At 36.9% G+C, this 19,994-nt stretch overlaps 1 protein-coding gene across 4 annotated transcripts in view; it reads right to left on the bottom strand.

Moving 5' to 3' along the window:
• IL17REL (interleukin 17 receptor E like) overlaps positions 1–19,994 on the bottom strand; it is a 54,375-nt gene that overhangs the window by 18,085 nt on the left and 16,296 nt on the right. For 3 of the 4 annotated variants that reach the window (XM_039337334.1, XM_039337344.1, XM_039337354.1), the window contains exons 3-10: positions 19,076–19,225; positions 17,180–17,289; positions 12,992–13,106; positions 10,577–10,621; positions 8,482–8,618; positions 6,265–6,336; positions 5,693–5,747; positions 1,430–1,593 (exon numbers count right to left, since the gene is read on the bottom strand). In XM_039337334.1, coding sequence (XP_039193268.1) covers positions 1,430–1,593; positions 5,693–5,747; positions 6,265–6,336; positions 8,482–8,618; positions 10,577–10,621; positions 12,992–13,106; positions 17,180–17,289; positions 19,076–19,225 — 848 coding nt within the window. The remainder of the gene's footprint in view (positions 1–1,429; positions 1,594–5,692; positions 5,748–6,264; positions 6,337–8,481; positions 8,619–10,576; positions 10,622–12,991; positions 13,107–17,179; positions 17,290–19,075; positions 19,226–19,994) is intronic. The other variant, XM_039337362.1, reaches the window with a different exon arrangement.

Here is a 19,994-nt window from a genome sequence, read left to right as displayed (position 1 = left end):
ACTATTAAGTAGTCCCTTTGCCCATTGGGAACTTTCTCATAAGTGGTTAAAATTTGAAATAACAGACATTTGTTATATTATTTATGCACCAAAGTTATGGGGTATGAAAAAGTAGATCCTTCACTTACTAGGATTGCATAATTATTGTCCAATGGATGCCACTGGGTACAAATTTGACAATGAGTTCCCACTGGAGCCCAAAATGAAATAAATACTAGTCAAAAATAAAACTCCACTATTATTAATCTTCCTGTAAGACATTCTAAAAGTTACTGGATGTCAGGGAGAAGTGTTTTCTTTACTTCCGTTTTTAAAATGATCTGCATTCATGAATAGAATGGACTTCTCTGTCTCATCACTTCCTTGAAAGCCCTTGTATATTATCCTGTTTCTGGCATTTCAGAAATTGATATATAAAGAGGAAGCTCGAGTTGGAGAACCTAGAATTGCTGCAAAAAATAGCCTTTTTATTTCTGCAACATGATGAGGCAAGCCAAAATGAACTTCCTCTTCAAGCTCAATAAATACATGTTTTCATATAGTCATACTGGTCTTTATGAAGCATTGATATAAAGTCTTTGTTGAGAGCTCGGAAATCTTGTGAACATCTGGTACATTTTTTAAACGTGAAGGAGGAGGAAAATATTTGGGTTACTTTATGCTCTTAATAAAGTGTGATAATTCTTTCATTACCGTGCAGTTTTCATTTTTTAAAATCAACTGAATGAAAATCCATGGATTGCAGAGATCCATATATCCTCTATCTTGACTCACTCACTCCAAAGCTCATAATACACATGGTTAGTTAACTGTGCAGAGAATGTAATATGCAGTTGTGAAAACCTTCTCTATTATTGATGTTTGCAGGTAAGCTTCTACATTATAAATCTATGTTTGCATGCAGATCACCACTAGTTTAAAATTTTTGGCTCTGCTTTCATTAGTGCTAGCTTTGTGAAAGAGGATTAGCATTGGCTATAGGTGTGCCTTGATTCAGATGTTGCTCCATATGCATGTCAAATAATATAAAGCAGCATCTTCCATGTTTACAATAAGACATCGATGTGATTCAAATGTTAGAGAAGTGGGAGATATGTCAAATGGAATATACTCTATTTACAACCCTGGTTAGCTTTTGGCTTGGAGAAAGTTGGACTGGAGTATGCGTTTTTGGCCTTATAAGTCAATCAGATATCAAAAAGATAGGCATAGTGATCCTCTGTTTTTATTTGCATGGGCTTTTGAGTACCCTATAGGGCTTCATTATAGGAACTTGACAAGTCTAAAATATTGTCTAGTGAATCTGGCTAAAATGGTTCTGTTGAACTGAATGAAATTTCATGCATCTGAGAAGCATTCATGACAGCCAGTAGTGTGGACAATAAGCCTGCTTCTTATGTAGTGAACATTTTCTTTTATTATTGCTTACTTTCTCTGTAATGATGTTGACAGTGCCCTCTAGATCAACACACTGATCATTAATCTTCATCAGTTGACAAAGGCTGACAGTAACATGAACAGGACAGACAGCTTCCCAAGTCAGTGTTTGTGTAGCAGGTTGAAAAACAATATTATCCCACAGGGTCTTAGTATCTAAGACAAAGAAATGAAGAAAACAAAGACATATAAATATGAGTTTCTCTAACATTCAGAATGTTGATCTGAATCTGAACATTGATCCAAAATGCTGCTATACCAAGTGCCTATTGTGTGGGCTAATATAGGATGGAGAGAGTTGTGGCTTCGTTGGGTTACCATATCTGAGTTTTAAAAAATCCTAATGCCCTCAGGAGGGCATCAAATAATCAAAGGTTTTTTATATCTTTGCTGCTATTCAGTACCCTTTTAGATTTTTCCAGCAAAGACGTATGAGAATCCTGATCTGAGCTGTGTGAAGCATGAACCTAGTTAATTCTTGCACTGTAAAGAACCACGCTTCTTACTCCTGGACTCATTACTTGTGCTACAAAAACATAGATCAGAGTTTTCTTCTGTGTGGTAGTTTGAATTCATGTAACTGACATTCCTTCCCCTCTTTAAATCTCATGCTTCATGCTATGAATGCATTTCTGTACAATGTTCAAGGATCATGGGAGCTGAAGTACTGTACCAGGATGCCAAGGGAGAGAACCTCAGAAAATCAATAAGCAACCACAGAAAATCAAAAAGGATTTGATTTTCTGTGGTTCTGTTATACAGTATAACATTAAAATACTGTAATGCTGCTTATCATTATTTGATTTGATGCTCAGCATTATCAGTCTTATGCAAACACTTAGCCCAGGTCCATGAAGGTTAAAAGGAGAGATGGCTATTAAGGCACATTCCCGTCCCTGCCCCCCTGGACATCTGTTTCCTTGCCTGCTTAATTTCTTCTCTTCTGTGCTAGTAGAGTAATATCCAAACAAGATTTCAACTCATGTTTGCTTGAACATACAATAAATAGAAACCTCCACAAACCCAGGAACTTTGCTTGGTCAGACCAGTTCAATAGTGGAGGTAGGACTTGCTATTTAATCTTAATGGGAACAAGCTAGTCTCTCTATTATGGTTCAATTTTAGGCTAAGAAATTTATTCTGAATTATGGAGTTCAAAGGCAATTCTGCAGTTTCCATTCACTTATCAGTCACATGTTTGAATGGGAAATCTCAACTTAACTGCACCTATTGAGACAGCCAGAAAAGATAAGAATCCTTGAGGTGCATTGCAGTCTGACAGGTCATATTTATCACTTCAGCAGATTTGCCAGAAAAATATCCCTTTTAAATAATCACCAATAGTTTGAAACCCATACCAAATAATCTTGCAGAATTAATTCATTTTGCTAGAAGGTATGATCTTTACAGAGTTATATAATGCCCTCTCTCTCTTCCTGTTCTTATTTACTTTTCTTTCCATATACATAAGACTGGATTAAAGCCAACTGATGTCCCAAGCATAACCCAACAATGGCACCCCTCAATGGAAGGGAAGCTCTCCTTCTATGGAATGGGAACAAATGTGGTATCCAATGATCGCTTCAAAACAAACTTTTAAACTTTAGTCACTCATTATACCAAAAAACATATTTTTAGCAATGCAGATTAAAATCAAATACAGCAGATAAGACAATTATGTGAACCTGACTAAAGTTAAGTATGGAAGTGAAAGAGATAAGGACTTAATAGGAGATTAAGCACATGCTTATTTTGTATAATGATTAATTCAGACCTGCACGTGCACATTTGGAAGCAAATTTCATGTATCCAAGGAATAAATGTTTTTTTTTCAAAGTTAATCTCTACTACTATTGTTACATGTTTTATTATCCTTACACTATGACAGCTTTGAGTATGAGTAAGCCTAGCCTGATTTAGCAAACTTTATTACCTGTTGCAAAAAATAGACATGAAGCCATCTGATGATCATGCCTCACCCTTAAATATCACACTTGAAATTGCTGACTTCAAATTCTACATTTTGTCTTCTCTTTATAAGCTTATACAATTTATAGCATGAGATATAAAAATGTTTCTATCATATGCTAAAGTAGTTTCTGACAGTTCTTGTAGCTAAAAAAAATATCAGTCCACATGAAAATATGGGTTGTGAATCATTGGGAATGCTATTGTTCTGGCTAAATATATATCAAATGAGCTTTTAATTTTTCATGGCAACTCTAAGCGACAGTAGAAAGGGGATATAAGTAGTGTGTATTCATATTTGGACATTCATTTATTTTCAGGAATCTACGTGCCATTCAGTTCCAAAAATATTCATTCAAAAATGGTACAGAAATAAAATTGAAAGAATTAAAAAATATCAGCTTGCCAACCTACAAACTTTTTCTTAGATGTATTGGCTAATGCAGTGTTTCCCAAACTTGACAATTTTAAGGCATGTGGACTTCAACTCCCAGAATTCCATAGCCAGCAACAGTGGGAAACACTGGGCTAATGCATGAAGGAGAGCCATCCTATGTCCAGTCCCCATATTTTTTCCAGAAGAGCTGGGTCTTTATAGCTTTCAGAATATCAACATGATCAATGCTAACCTGCCTTCAGATATAGCACTCTTGCAAAAGAGAGGGTCGGGTCAGCTACAGAAAAGTCACACTTTTGTGGTTCCTGATAATGGGAATCCCTCAAAGATGGAATTCAGAGGTCCCTGCTAGATTTTATTGGATGGGCACAAGCCACTCAGAAAAGAAGGTCCTGCAAGTGTTCAGGACCTGACCCATGTAGGGCTTTAACTATAACAACCAGCATCTTGATCATCAGTGCAAGTGGGGTTGCTCTGGCAAACAGAGAAATGACCTTAACCACATCATAAAGATGTTCAGATGATACCACTTCACTGGCTTTGGTGAGACTCCATAAATTACATTATGCCCTAAATGTTTTCTTAAGCATATGCTCAACACTCTAACAATAGTTAGCATCATGTACATGATAACTTTGATTCATGTCAACAAAGTACTTCACATTGTTCCACAGTCTCAACTAGCATTTCTCAGAGTTGGAAGAAGCTTGTAGATACTGCAAGTGCCAGCTGAAGATGCAGAAGTTGCCCCTAGAGAAGAGACAGAGTCTCCCATCCTCTGTGGAGCATTTCAGCACTTGCTGCTATTTATTACTTAGCATCTATGATGGGAGATTTCTTCATTTTGCCTCTCTTAAGGCCTGCATTCAATCCCCCCAAACACTTTGTTTTTTTAAAAAAAGCTGGTTCTCACTGCTTTGCTTTTCTGAAAGGCAAACAAGATCAGTATTTTTATTTTTAATCCAGTGAGTAAAAAGGTACCATATAAGCACTGCATAAATCTTGATGACCACAAGCATGCAGTAGAGAGGCAGCATTTTGTTACTCTTTCCTCCTATCTAGTAGTAATCTGGATTTTCACAGCCCAGATGTAATACAGCTAGTCTAAAGGGACAAATCATCAGAACAAATAGACAGTCATTCCTTCCTGTTTCCCCTTCTGCTTCACTTAAAATCTCCAGTGCTTATTTAGTAGTGGAATAGTTTCACTGTTTCTCAAGTTAATATAAATCCTGTGGTTCTGTTCAGTGGCACAGGAGAAAAGGATAAACCTCAGAATGTATTGTTACTATTTCATATATTTATAATTGACCCTACATCTCCTATGGTATCATACTAATATGGCCTATTCTGTCATATGACTTGAATCAGTGGTGGGATTAAGCCAGTTCACACCAGTTCAATAGAACCGGTAGCTAATTTTTTGTTGCCCAGGCCCAGAATGGACTTCCAGAAGCGGCATCCACACAGAGAACCGGTAGTTCACATATTTGAACCCCACCACTGACCTGAATCCATGGTCTTGCTACAATTAGATCAGAATGATGAGTGAATATTATGTGCCTGTTTTGAAATAGCTGCAGAAATGCTGAGATTTTTGCAATTATTTTCATAATTAGAAAAATAAGGCAGACACTCAGTTTTTTTATTGTTATAGGGCTCCCTCCAAAATTTTTATAAACAAGCAAATGTAGGAACACAAATGTAGAAGTCAGATTTATCTATTGTTTGTTTACTTTACAATTTGTGTATGCTACCCACTCAAATGACTCAAGTGACCTATTATTGGGGGGGAAGCTACATGTGAGATTATTATTCCCGCCCATTAGTTTATGTTTCTAAAATAGAATAATCACAACTCAGAAAAAGCAAGAAGCACATTTCACTTGCCATTCTTGAATGGGCACAACTGCATTCTTCGTGCATCTAAAATCGCTGGCCATACCTGTAATCCAAATATGTATCCATTAGTTCACATCACCATAAATTGCTTTTCAATTAAGTATTGCCCATATGACAGCTTCTATGTGGCCTTTCTCCTAAGGTGTCTTATGGAGTAATTAAATTACATAAATGTATAATAGGAAAAATAAACCAAAAATAAAATATCAGTTCTTCTTTAGAAAAAATCTAAATAAAATGAATTTCACTATTTTTTTGTAATGATTAAATATTGAAAACTGGATGTAATACTAATGCAAACCATTTTGAGATTTTTGTTATCTGTGTATCATGGATGCGAGGTTTCCATTTAGGATTAGCCCTCTCCTCTAAGTCATGATTTCAGAGCTGTCTTCAGGGTGTGGTCAAAAATCTCAAGATGGTGGCCACAATGGCATAATCAAAGTGCCAGCTGATTTCTATGTATATTGACCCAATCCTGTAGACAGCTGTGAATGGGTATTTGAAGAATTCCTGCATATTGAGCTAGTTCATACATCAAGCTACATGGAAACATTTACCTCAATACATAGACAAGGCAGCAGCTGAGTGTATTGCAAAGAAACAGATTTCATCAAATCCTGTCCCTGAATCTGAAATTATAAAACAACAGGTGATAAGTCAAACATTTTTGCATAGACAGAAAAGTTGCAGAAAGATGTATCTGTCTATACAAAACTCCAGTCATTTTGCTGTTCCACACACACAGGGTCTTCAAGCTGGCACAAGATGATTTCTTCAGCACTTTAAGCTTAATATTCCAAAACTTTGCATTTATTTATGGATTATTCCAGGATCATGGTAGAATTAAAGCTGTCTTCTGACTTATTCAAAGAAATTGTATGTATATGTTTAGACTGCGTTGATTACTTGGGAAGAAGGAAAATGCTTTTGCAGTTGTGCCAAAAATAACATCCTACTCAAAGAGATGGAGAGAAATCCTAGTTCTTTCATAAAGATTAAAAGATTTTACATTTTTGAATCTCAGTTACACCCCTCAGCCTCCCTCCCAAATGAAATGCTCAGACCTTCAAAGGTTTACCCATCTTTGCTTTCCAACAATTGTAGTTACATGTCTTTGCATTAACTTTTTTCAGCATTAGCTTAAACATTAAAAGCAGATGTATAATATGATCTAAAATTAACAGGGGTCAGTCTAAGATTTACTGAAATAAGAACATGCCAAGAAATCTACTAGATGTCCCCAAGGAGTACCTAATCTATCACTGACTATAGGAATATCTATTGGAAATCTATAATCGGGACACAAAGACATTATTGGGGGAAGAGGTCAGAAATTGTTGGAAGTTCCTAATTGCACACAGTCCTGAAAAAGATAAGCTCCCTCTTGAATAGGAGGGAAAGGGTGAAGGTCTCAGTTAAAGATCTGGTTGAGGAAAGAAGACTTATGTAGGAATCCTTATGAAGTCAGTGGGAAGGAAGGAAATATAAGAGAGACTAATGGAAAAAGAGTCTCCTACTGACTTTGAGAAGAGTTTCCATTGTAAGGGAAAAGATCAGTTAGGTCTGTTGTGGTTGTTTTCCTTCTGTGTGTGTTGCATTGGTTGTTCACTAACATTTTTGCTGGTCAAGATGTCTAGTATTCTATATTCCCCTCTTTACTTATTACAGATTAAGTAGATAGGGTTAACACCCTGAGAAGATCAGATGTCCATTGTCATATATCTTATTCCAGCCCAGTCTTCCATCCTACTTATATTTCCAGCACCAAGCAACATTTCTTAGTAGCTATCTTGTTGTCTGGACAATTGAAAGGAAGAATGAAAGCTAGAATTAATTCTCTAATATTGACCTTAACCCATAGTTCTCATAACTAATAGCTACAAATGGGCTTACCGGTACCTATTATGAACTAATCTAAGCCTTTTTAAAGGTGCCCAACATGGCAGCCACCAGTTTTATTGGTAGCTACAAAATTCTATAATTTGACTATGGGTTAAGTGAGGAAATACTTTCTTTCATTTGTCCTGTATCCCCCTGTGTTAAGTTTTATTCATGATTCCATTCTGATATTCCAAAAGGCAGACACATTTCCCTCTATAATATCCCAGTATCATGAATAACTGTATGCACCTGTTTTCTTGACATTTATTATTCTGACTTTTTCTCAAGCAAAACATTCTATTTCCACAATAAGCTTTAATCATTAACCACTGGTTACACAGAACTGAATACAGCTTCTTATAGATATTTTTCTTATTCATAATACTTAGCAAAGATGATTTCCAACATAACAACAAGATCCAAATCATATTAGGAATTATGCCTATGTATCCTTGTTTTCTTTTTCCTTATACCTAATTTATTTATCAAATTTGCTCAATTCCCAACAGTTCTTATTATATCCTATCCCATATACTTTTCCACCAACTTTCATAAACTGGTATTCTCTTTATAGGGCAACAAGTCAAAATCTTATTATTTGCATTTAGAAATCCTTAGAATTTCTATTCATTTAACTTCTCACAATTAGATGTCTTCAAATACTAGAGGGAATGGGAGAACAAAAAAGCAAGAAAAAAAGATTGAAGAAAGAAAGGTGCAGATTTTAGAAAAAAGGGGAAAATAATATTTTTTAAAAACACATTTCTATTATTCTTGGAATTCTCATGGAATTATGTTACCCTTTAAATGCCTTCAATAAGTAAGAAATTTTATATTGTTTTGCTAGCAGAATTAATTTTATAAAACATTTTCAGCTTCTCTGAAGTACTTACCAAAGTGACAGGCCCCACATCTTCACATACAAATCTTTGATGACATAAACGGACATAACAGTCTATGTTTTGGACATCTGAAATATTCACTGAAATGGTTTTTCTTGTTCTGTCCACATTATAAGCCATTTTGCTCACTGAAATTTACAACAAAGAAAAAACTGTAATTGTACTGTTTTATATTTGTATTTTCTATAGCCAAAAATTATAGTGTGTCAATACAGGACAAGATAATTGAAGACTTTAAATTTTATTTAGAATTTAGTGTTATTTGTGTAGGAAATTTGATTTCAATAATTATTAAATGTTAGTGTACAATCTTATACAAATTTATCTGGAGTAAATACAAATAAAATTGTAATACCATCTGTCAACTCTTAAAGAATCCTAAAATAAAATGTCTCTGAGACTGTAGATAAAAAATGGCTTTAACAGCAATCCTAGTATGTCCAATTGAAAGTAAGTCCCTTAGTGGTCAAATTAAGTAAAGTACTAAAAATCATACGCATTTTGTAATATTTATTTTGTGTATGTGAAAGAGAGTATATTGTGAGTGTGAATGTGCACATGCCTTCAAGTCAGTGTTACTCCTGGCAATTGCCAGAACAAGTCTCTGCAGTTTTTCTTGGCAGAAGTGGTTCACCATTGCCGTTTTTTTCTTAGAGCTGAGAGACACTAGCTCAAGTTCAACCACCTAAGGTGGGACTAGAACTCTCAGTTACTGGGCTTTCCAGCCTGACGCCTTTAACCACTACACCAAACTGGTTCTCCAATTATTACACACAGGCTTTTAATCACATTTATTTTTGATAAGGAAGCTGCAAAACTCTCTAGTCTCAAGAGATATATGTGGAACTGTCTTTTTGAACTACCAGGTATTCAGCCATTGCTCTGTTTCCCCATCTGATAAAAGAAAACACACATCAGATTTGGAAATCAGCTAAATGTAGGGTGAAAAGTACAACAAAGTTCAACTCAAAAAACCCACTAGCCTGTCTAGGACTTCCATGTTCAAGCTTGCCAGATTGTTCCATTGTTCTCCAGTTACTGGTTAGAAGGAAACTATAAACAGATACCAACAGATTCTGTGCATTTGTAATACATATATAAGCATTATAATCATTACCTTCAGCTCTTATTCAGAACATAGAATAATAGAGCTGGAAGGGACATCAGAGATCTTCCAGTCCAAACCCCTGCTTGAGCAGGAAACCCTATATTATTTCAGACAAATGGATATCCAGTCTCTTTTTGAAAGCCTCCAGTGATAGAGCACCCACAATTTCTAAAGGCAAGCTATTCCATTGATTGATTGCTTTCACCATTAGGAAATCTCTCTTTAGTTTTAGGTTGCTTCTCTCCTTGGTTAGTTTCTAATCATTATTTATTGTCTTGCCTTTTGGTGCTTTGGAAAATAGTTTGATTCCCCCATCTTTGTAGGAGCTCCTCAAATATTAGAACAGTGCTATCACGTCACCCCTAGTCATTATTTTCATTCGACTAGACATATCCAATTCCAGCCCCCTCATCATTTTTGTTGCTCTTCTCTGCCCTTTTAGCCAGATGTTATCTAAAATAGGAAACAATTGGTCTATAATTCTTTCCTTTGAATCTTAAAAATGGGGAATGCGGATGCTAGAACAGCTAGTTGTGGAAACAAGAATCTCATTCAATGATGGCAGGACTATATGGAAAGTAGAACCTCTGCAAAACAAATTACTCCTGGAATTCATCAATTCAGGGAGAATTTCTGCTGGAGAAATGAGATGAGAGGGCTTGTGCTAGAAAAATCTCTCTTTTTCATTATTTTTAGAGAAATCGGACCCAACCTTGATGCACAGTTTTTCTCTTTGGAACCCTGATTTTCTTAGTAAGTGGTGCTACTCCTGCATTTCAGTCCTCATTATGTCCTATTTCTGGACCCCTTGATTCAACTCCAGATGGCCAGCTTCAGAAGAAAAAGAAGAATTGAAAAACTGGTTTTCAAGAGTCAAGCTGAATTTGATAGATAATACCCATGTATTCTTGTTGAAATATTTAATAGACTACTAAATACTGTATGCTACTGTTTTAGATCTCGGAGATCTCAACTTACCAAAACAATCTGGAATATTTTTCCCCACATCATTGTTTCTGCAGTCTGCAAAATAAAAAATCAGATTTTCAACTTGTTTATTTCTTAAGACATCTGCTGTTCTATTTTCATGGGGGATGGTCAGAAGTCAGTACAAATCCCTTAATAGTATACAGATTACAAATATTTAATTGATTCAGTTACGATAAATAAGGGATTTAATTGGAGTGACAATCTGCTTCTAAGTCTGTGTGTGTGTGTGTGTGTGTGTGTGTGAGAGAGAGAGAGAGAGAGAGAGAGAGAGAGAGAGAGAGGGAGGGAGAGTAGATTCACATATGCTAAGACATGTCATTGCTTTGATTTTGGAGAAGTGTGCTTTGTGAACCTAATGATGTGGCTTATTTAAGTCATTGTGTGATTGTGAGATTTCCTGGAGGGAGAGAGAAAAGGAAGAAAGGAGTAATGAAAGGAAGGGTGGGTGGGGCATAGTGGGGGTGGGTGGTGTGGTGGGGCAATTTTTGGTCACTCAGTGTCTAAAAGGTTCACCATCACTAAGTTATTCTGTTTTCAGGAATGAAGCTAATAAACCAGCCATGCTGAGTTTCTTCAATACACAGCTAGGGCAGTTTACTCCTCAGGATTGAATCTTACGTTGGCTTCTTGGCAGAACTTTCAGATCTACAGAGTCCTGCTCTCTGTTGTAGAATCGTTATCATGTACCTCTGCCTATGACTGGGGGTTGAATTGTCAGTTGGTGCAGTTAAGGAGGCCTGGGGGCTTAATAGGTCTGCTTCAACCAGAATGGACTCATTGGTCTCATCACTATTGGCATCACCTAAGTCTATTCTCCATAAATGAACCTGATTCTACTTCCTCTCTATCCTCCTCATCAGCAATATGTCCAGCAGGGCCATAACATGATTATTTTCTAGGGCAGTGTTTCTCAATCTTGGCAATTTTAAGATGCATGGATTTCAACTCCCAAATTCTTCAGCCAGCTATGAATTCTGAGAGTTGAAGTCCACACATCTTAAAGTTGGCAAGGTTGAGAATCACTGTTATAGGATTTTCCTAAGTGTTGATGTCAAGTTGATTGGTCTATAGTTTTCTGGGTCTACTTTTCTCCCTTTTTCAAAGATTGTTAGCTCTTCAATCTCCAGGCACTTCTCCTGTACTCTAGAAGTTCTCAAAGGACAATGATAGGTAGAGGACAAAATCAAGTATATCTTCTCCACAACCAGTCAGATTTGTGCTTCCTAACTATAGGAACAGATTCCAACAAGGCAAACTGCATCTAAAATTCTTAGTGAAAAAAAGTCTCTTTCCCCCATTATTGGCTTGACTTCACTTCAGTGAAAAAACTAGACCGCAGAATAAGAAAATACAGATGTGCAAGTTGCCATATCCAGCAGTTCCAGAAGCAGTGTGTTAGCAAAAGTCTCTTTCTGCAATTAGAACTGCTAGAGGAGACCTCAAAGACCAGGTGAAGCAAAGCAAAGTGGCTAGTTTGACATTAAAAGCTGGTTGCAGGGGTGTTGAGGACATGTTGCATTGTGAAACAGCTTCTGGAACTTTGCATAAACCTTCACAGAAGCAAAACGTCCCACCACAGCTTTTCATAGCCTTCCTTTAACAGCTATTTCAAAAACCAATGTTATATATCCAAATAAGCTGAAAACCTATAGTGAAAATGATATCAATTTATTTTTATTTTCATCAAATGAATGTTATATAGTCACAGGAATAAATGTTTGAGCTCCTGTACCACAGTTTTAAGATCACAAGTAGTAGTTAATATTACTTAAGCACAAGATAATTTGCTCTGTTACTAGTAATATAAAAATAAAATGGACATCCTAAAATTTAAAAGTAGGTATCTGCTTGATTAAAGTTTGATTTTTTTTTCTTCTTATTGTACTGACATGAAACCCTAAATTGAATATGGAGGTAACTGGATTTTTGCTGGTAAACTATAAGTTGTTCTTCATGTGCCTAGGGGATTTCTGATATAACACCAACTTTTAGATCACAAAGTACTCTTGTTACACTTAAGTAACAGCCATTTAATTCAATATCCTGATCTTAAGGCATGGTCTAAAGCAAAGTTCCCCAACCTTTTCAGTTTTGTGGACTAGCAGAGGGGGGGGGGAGAAGAGAAGGTTCCACACATGTGGCAGGCAAATGCACGCACAGCTCCATTTGATTGTGGAGATGCTGCAACATTTGTAAGTGTGAGTACCAACTGTCAATTACTTCTTTCAGTGTTGTTGTAACTTCAAACATTTGCTAAACAAATGGTTGTAAATCAGGGAACCTGTGCTGATATTTGTGTCAGCATCATCTTCATTTCAGTATTAGCATTAGCATAGCCATGCAAGTGCACACACCTACATGCATGTACATGCACAAGATCAACATTTTTTTAATGTTTCCTACCTTCAACATAATATTCTTGAGTCTGTTTAACTCCACAATAATTTGGAATTGTTGTCATGGTTATGTAAAGATGTTGTCCCACACTGACTTCAAAGCAATTAAATTGTATTTTCACCTGTTTGCATCAAACGAATCTTCAGTTTAGACACTATTTCACAAAATGAGAGCACAAGGAAACATGCATTCCACTAAAAATTATTTTTCAAATGTATTAATGTTATGTTTCATTTTTATTTTATTTTCTCACCCTGAATAATTCTGGCAGATAGAACTAAAATGTCCTGACAGTGAGAACAATTAAACCAGTGGAACAGTTAGCCTCCAAAAGTTGTGGATGCTCTATCACTGGAGGTTTTAAAGAAGAGATTGGACAACCATTTGTCTGAAATGTATAGGGTTTCTTGCCTGAGCAGGGGTTTGAACTAGAAGATTTCCAAGGACCTTTTCAACTCTGTTATTCTGTATTTATTAATTTCCTAGATTTCACTTAATTATGTTCTCAGTTTCCAAAGACTATCCTGTTTCAAGAAATGCATTGATAACATTCCAAATTTAACCCATAAATCAGAGTTTTCACAGTCAGGACTATCCAGCAATCTACTTGAGATTGTAGGAGTTCTGCCCTCCTGTTAGAACTTGCCCATCCACTGAAGATCCAGGAAGCAATTCTAACCCCTTCATTAAAGCAAACATGACTGGGCTCACGAGCTTAAACCCTGACTGTATTTTATATTAAACTCACAGATTTGGATTATGATAAAATAATACTGTTTCTAATATAGAAATATTGATATATGAAGGCATATCCTTTTTTCATTCTCTTTTATTTTATTCAAAAGGAAGTTAAGATATAAAACTCCCAAAAATCCAAAAAAAGACAAAAAACAAAAACAAACATAAAAAGACATACCTTTAGAACTTCTATAACTTAAAATGGGACGCCCATCTATGAACCCACAAACAAGCCATAAAGAATAGAAGAGAATTTAATTCAAAGTAAAACATTTAAAAGATTATGTTGCTTTGCAACATTGGCTCTGATTTAGCTTTCTTTGCAGGAAGCTAGCCATATGTAAACACTGTTGGCCTTAGATCTGTGTTTGTATTTCTTATTCCCTCATGAATCAAATGCCATATCCAAGCAATTCAACTAGGCCAGGATGAGCATATGGATATAGATGTATATACCAATAGTATCTAAATTGTTTGCGGCAATGTTCAAACCTTTACCCATGAATCAATATGAAAGTATTTTCATGAGGTATAAGCTTTTCTGGAAAATCCCTTTCTGCAGTAACATTTCCTAGCCATAAAATATATACTGTATATATTCATTGCCTTTACCAAAAAGAAGTCTGTAAAAATACAGATTTCAGAAACTGACAGATTAAATTAGCTGTCCTTTTGAAACAAGAAAGAGGTACACAATATTTTATGTTAAAATATGAAGTGAGCAGTTGGATGTAATTAAGTTTCTGGGGAATAATGGTTTGATTTATATCTTTAGGGATGTTCTTTTAAATAAATCCATATGAGAGCAGTGGCATGCAATATTCTTAGCCCACACATAGTCATCATATTAATTTTCTTAGCACATGCAGACAATCCTCTCTGAGCCAGACAGTAATCAGTCAGTGAATGTGAAACCAATTTGAACCAATTCTTGTTCCTTTTGTACTAATGTTGGGCATCCTGTTTTAAATAGTTTAAATATCTTCATTCTCACTTTGGCCAAGCAACCATTTGGCTGATATAATACAGTGGATAATAAACTAAAATGCCAGAACTGAGTGGGATGGATAGATATCTTCTAATCTAAAAATAACTTCCAGAGCCAACATTGGAGATTGGAAGTTATGATGATGGCAAAATAATGTTACACACATGTCATGATCCCATTATATAATGATATGAGTCACTGGCATAAAGCTGTCACAGTACAGTTGACATTTTTCCCTCTTGACTCTTTTTTTTTATTGAAAGTTTTTAAAATTTTACAATAAAAACCCCTTCCCCAATCCCTCCCAACCCTCCCCAAAACCATCCCCCATTCTTCCCAGAGCTGAATACAGGCTTAACTAGAACTTAAAAGGAAAAAAAAAATTAAACCCAAATAAACCTTAAACCAATATCATTACACTCAATAAACAGATTATAACATGCTTTAACTCCATTATATATAAAAAACAGAAAGGAAAACAAAAAAAATAAAAAATTAAAGAATAATAATAATTACACTTCTAAATAAATATCTTAAACTTTAAATATAAATTATTCAAAAGCTAGATGGTATTTTCTTATATCATACTTATATTGTATAAAATTTATCCATCTTTTCCACACCAAGAGATACTTCTCTTGCGATCGATCTTTCAAGAAAGCCGAAATTTTTGCCATTTCCGCTAAATAAGAAACTTTAAAAAACCATTCTTGCAGAGTAGGCAAAGATTCCTTCTTCCAATATTGCCCTATTAACAACCTAGCCGCAGTAATTAAATTTAACATTAAAGTGATCTCTTTGTCATCACAATCCGATCCTCTTGACTCTTCTCATAGGCCCCATGAGGGCCAATCTTCATAGCCATCATTACCCAGTTACCCTCAGCACTATCCATTCATCCTTTCCAGTCTATAGCATTTGTGGCATGGGATGTTTGCAGGGCTGAAGCAGCAAGTGGTTAACTATCTTCTTTCTTTTATCTTTGCCTCTGGTGAATTAAACAATGATGTTGATATCTTATCCCAGTGCCTCGAGCCTGTGGGAGATCTGAATGAAGAATGATAAACTTCAAGTGAACCCTGGCAAGACTGGGTTTTTGAGCCTTCTGGATCTGATATTTTCCATCGTTGGTACTAGATGAGGTAGCACTATCCAATATATGGTCTGGATTTTTTCTAGATTCATATCACAACTCTTGCTTGAAGAGCAAGTGGCAGTGGTGATTAGGAGGGGTTTTGCACAGCTTCATATTACCTATCAGTTGCACACTTTACTGAATTGCAAGGCTCTACTCCCAGTCACCCATGCTCTGGTTGCTTCCAGAGTAGATTACTATAATGCTCTTTGCATGGGGCTTCCCTTCAAGAGTATCTGACAGTTTCAATTGGTGTGGAATACAGCTGCATGAATAGCTGTATATGTGTCCTGTGAGCTGAACTGGCTGCCTCTTTGCTTTTGAATGCAATTCAAGGTGCTGGTTTTCACATTTAAAGTCCTACATGGCATGGGGCCAGGCTATTTAAGGGACCACCTTTTCCCAATCACATCTCCCCATCCCATCAGGTCCATCAGGGTTGGGTTGCTGCTCCCATCTGCTTTCATACGATGGACCCAAACAGCATGCTCCTGCCTTCTAGAGCATCATACCCCTGCCCGAAGGTGATGTTAGTTTTCAGAAAACCCTGAAAATGTAACTTTTCCAGCTGCCTTGGGGATCCCATGGAAAACTACATAATTATTATATTGTGCTTGGGTGCATGTTCTCCACCAATCCTGCTTTTATTTATATTTTCAGCTTTTTAAAATAGCTATAGCATTGTTTTAAATGTAGGTATGCTGCCCAGAATCACATTCAGTGAAATGAGCTGCCATATCAATTTATTAAATAAATAAATACAGTACATCTTGATTTTTCTGCAGTCTCAGTGATAACTGACAAAAAATATATAGGAGATGGTCTGCAAGGGAAGATCCACAAACCTTCCTATTTGTAATGGTCTGCGGGAATGACCTTGGAAGAAAGAAGGAAGAGTCACAGCTTAGCCAACAATCAAATAAGAGAAATCTGAGTCCAAAGGAAGTGTCAGGGTAGACAAAGCATATCAGAAGGAACTCTCATTAGTATTTGGGAGAGTAAAAGTAAAAGACAGAAACTTATAAACTTGCAAGATTCTGTTAGTGTAACCTTCAACTAAAAATAGTTTGAATACTCATGGTTGGTATTTTTTGTTTAAACTACCTACCAAAAGGCTGATTCTATCCCATTGTGTTCTGTAAATAACTTTATAGCTTTATAAAATGAGAAAATGGGAACACCGTCTTTACCTCTGAACATACAATTTTGCCCTATCAGCTTAAAAGAAAAAAATCACTTCCAGACCTTACATTGAGGCACACCATATCACCATCTTCCTAGACTATTTAAATTTAGCTCTAATAAAATAACAGAAACAACTGAAATCTTTTACCTTATTTCCCTCAGGATGGGCATTTTCCCCCCTGGAAATCTTCACATTCACACACTTGGATTTTTGAGTAACCATCAGGAAATAACAAATTCGAACACCATAAGTATTTTCTGAAAATAGTGTAGAAATAAATGCAAATTCAGAATTCAAAGAAATGAACTTTGAGAGGAAGAAATTATTACTCACTTCCAATAGAATATTGTGAAAAAGGGAAAAAAAATCTTTATAAATGAATCATAGAAATAAAAAGCCCTTTGAATCAAATAGCATAAATGTTAGAACCTGTAGGCCAGTAGTGGCGAACCTATGGCACACGTGGCCAGAGGCAGCACTCAGAGCCCTCTCTGTGGGCATGCGCACCAGAGATGGCAACCATCCCTCTTCAACCAGCCACTCGCTAACTCGCCAAGGTCCCACGTGGCCAGATGCATCCCGGCACAGCTGGTTTTTCTCCCCCCTGACCCATCGCTCCTGGCCTTGCATGCTCTCCTTTTCCAGGGCACGACCCACTGCATCGCCTCCTCAGCTGTCAACCGTCCGTCCAGCTCAGAGGCAGCTTCTCTGAACTGCTGGTGGTGGGCTGCGGAGCCCGAAAGTGCATCGGTTGAGGGGCTGGCAGGTTGTGGCTGCTGACAGACACCATCAGCCCCCATGCACTCACTGGCCTCTGTGTGCAGGCCCCTGCCTCACCTTTCCTCGCAGCAATGGCACCCCTGCCCTGCCTCGCCTCACCTCATCCCCCAGGATGAGCCCACTTTGGCCATACTCTTCCAGTCTACCATGACTACCACAGCCACACCCACCCAGTGGGCCATGCCCACTGGCACCTGGCGATAAATAAGTGGGTTTTGGGTTGCAGTTTGGGCACTCGGTCTCTAAAAGATTCGCCATCACTGCTGTAGGCTAATCAAAGATGAACACCTCACTTTTGAAAGGTGAAATACTCCTCAATCAAAGTTCTACCAAATAAAATGTAGGAGATTTTTAATTCTACTTTCATGGAGCTAAAGTGTATTAGTAGCCAATCCCTGTAAATGCCAATCCAGCTTGATCAAATCCATTAAGGTCAATGTTGATTAGACAGATGACTATCCTACTTTCATATCTCCTTCATCTCCACTAAAATTTCTGCTAGAGAAAAAATTTTCATAGATTCCTATATGGAACCATGCAACTGGGAATATTGATTTACAGTATTTTGTTTGCTGCACAAAAACAATTCCTATTGTTTTCTTTGATGCAGTAGCTTTCTTGATTTCTTTCAAGTTGCATTCATTCAATTTTAATTTGTAGTTTCTTATAGGCACTTGGAAGCATCTTAAGAACCCAAGGAATATTCTCCCATTGTACTAAGCAGAAACCCACACTGTTGAACTTTATATTGTTTTAAATTGCCTCAGTATATACTGATGTGACCACAAGATGGCAGCAAACGATATAACAATCCCCATCCCTTTGCTGCTCTCTAGTGATCATCCATATTCTTGCAATTCAAATACGATAGTTTTAATTATGATGCAACCTATTGGCACTACACACACACACACACACACACACACACACACACACCAAGAGAATATTTTACACCAAGACCAGCTTGTGTGTACAAGCAAATATGTGTACAAGCTTGTGTGTACGAAAACAAATATGCACTCTTTACCCTTTTTACCAATATTGTGAAGAAAGCCCTATCTGACAGGATTATCTCAGGGCCCAAAGAATGCCCTGGGTTTCCCCTTCTCTCATATGGAATAATTCTCCAGGAATTCGCACATTAGTTCTTCCTAAATCTCTCTAAAAAACTGGAAATAGAGCTGGGATTTTCTGCACATGCTCTTCTACTGAACAAGAGCTCTCAGTTATTATCCACATTCCCTATGAAATCTTCTGATTTACCATTAAGTTGCAGGTTTGCCTTGAGACTTAAGTAGAGAGAGCAATGCCTGTGATCTTCACACTTCATTGTGGTCCCAAGCTTCATGTTTTTAAAATTGACTGGAGAAAGGGAAGCAGGTGCAGGATGGCAGAAACTGCTCACAACCTCCGCTGTAAAAGTAACAAATATATGTGGCTCTGTGCAAAAACAAACTTGAAATAGCTAAACAATAACTTAAATCATTGAAGAAAAACTCAGCAGATGTCCTTATGATCATCCCTCATACACTAATAGATAGGCTAGGAGAGACATTCACTAGTCCAACAATGCACTATAGACATATACTTCAGTCACATCTTCTAAAAAAAACATGGTAAAGATTTCCCCTGTCCAGCCAATTCCAACTCAAGGGGCTAGTTGTACATATGGTATTTTAACACAAAGAAGGATTTTAGATCAATCAAGAGTCTTCCCTCGGAGGAAGGAACTATAGGTTTATTGGTCATAATGTCTTGGGCCAATTTAGATTTTGACCAAATATGACTGTACTGAGAAAAATGACTAGTGCACACATCACCTACAGGCAAAATGATTGCCAGGGAGAAGATCTACTCCATGCAATACATGTGTTTGTATTAGTTCAAATCATTCTTGACTCCTGGCAGTTGCCTGGACAAGTTTTATTGGTTACATTTTCAGAAGCAGTTTATCATTACTTTCTAAGAGAGAGAGAGAGAGGGAAGGAGGGAGGGAGGGGGGAGGGAGGAAAAGAGAGAGAGAGAGAGAGAGAGAGAGAGAGAGAGAGAGAGAGAGAGAGAGAGAGAGAGAGAGAGAGAGAGAGAGAGAGAGAGAGAGAGAGAGACTAGTCTAAAGTTATCCAGATGGCTTTGTTCCTATGGGAGGAATAGAACACATGGCTTCTTGGTTTGTAGCACCAGA

Source organism: Crotalus tigris, unplaced genomic scaffold (assembly GCF_016545835.1).
Source record: "Crotalus tigris isolate CLP2741 ecotype Arizona unplaced genomic scaffold, ASM1654583v1 scf7180000017549.6302385, whole genome shotgun sequence".
NCBI classification, from domain to species: Eukaryota; Metazoa; Chordata; class Lepidosauria; order Squamata; family Viperidae; genus Crotalus; species Crotalus tigris.
The sequence above is the reverse complement of the archived record's forward strand: the minus strand, read 5'-3'. Positions and strand labels throughout refer to the sequence as shown.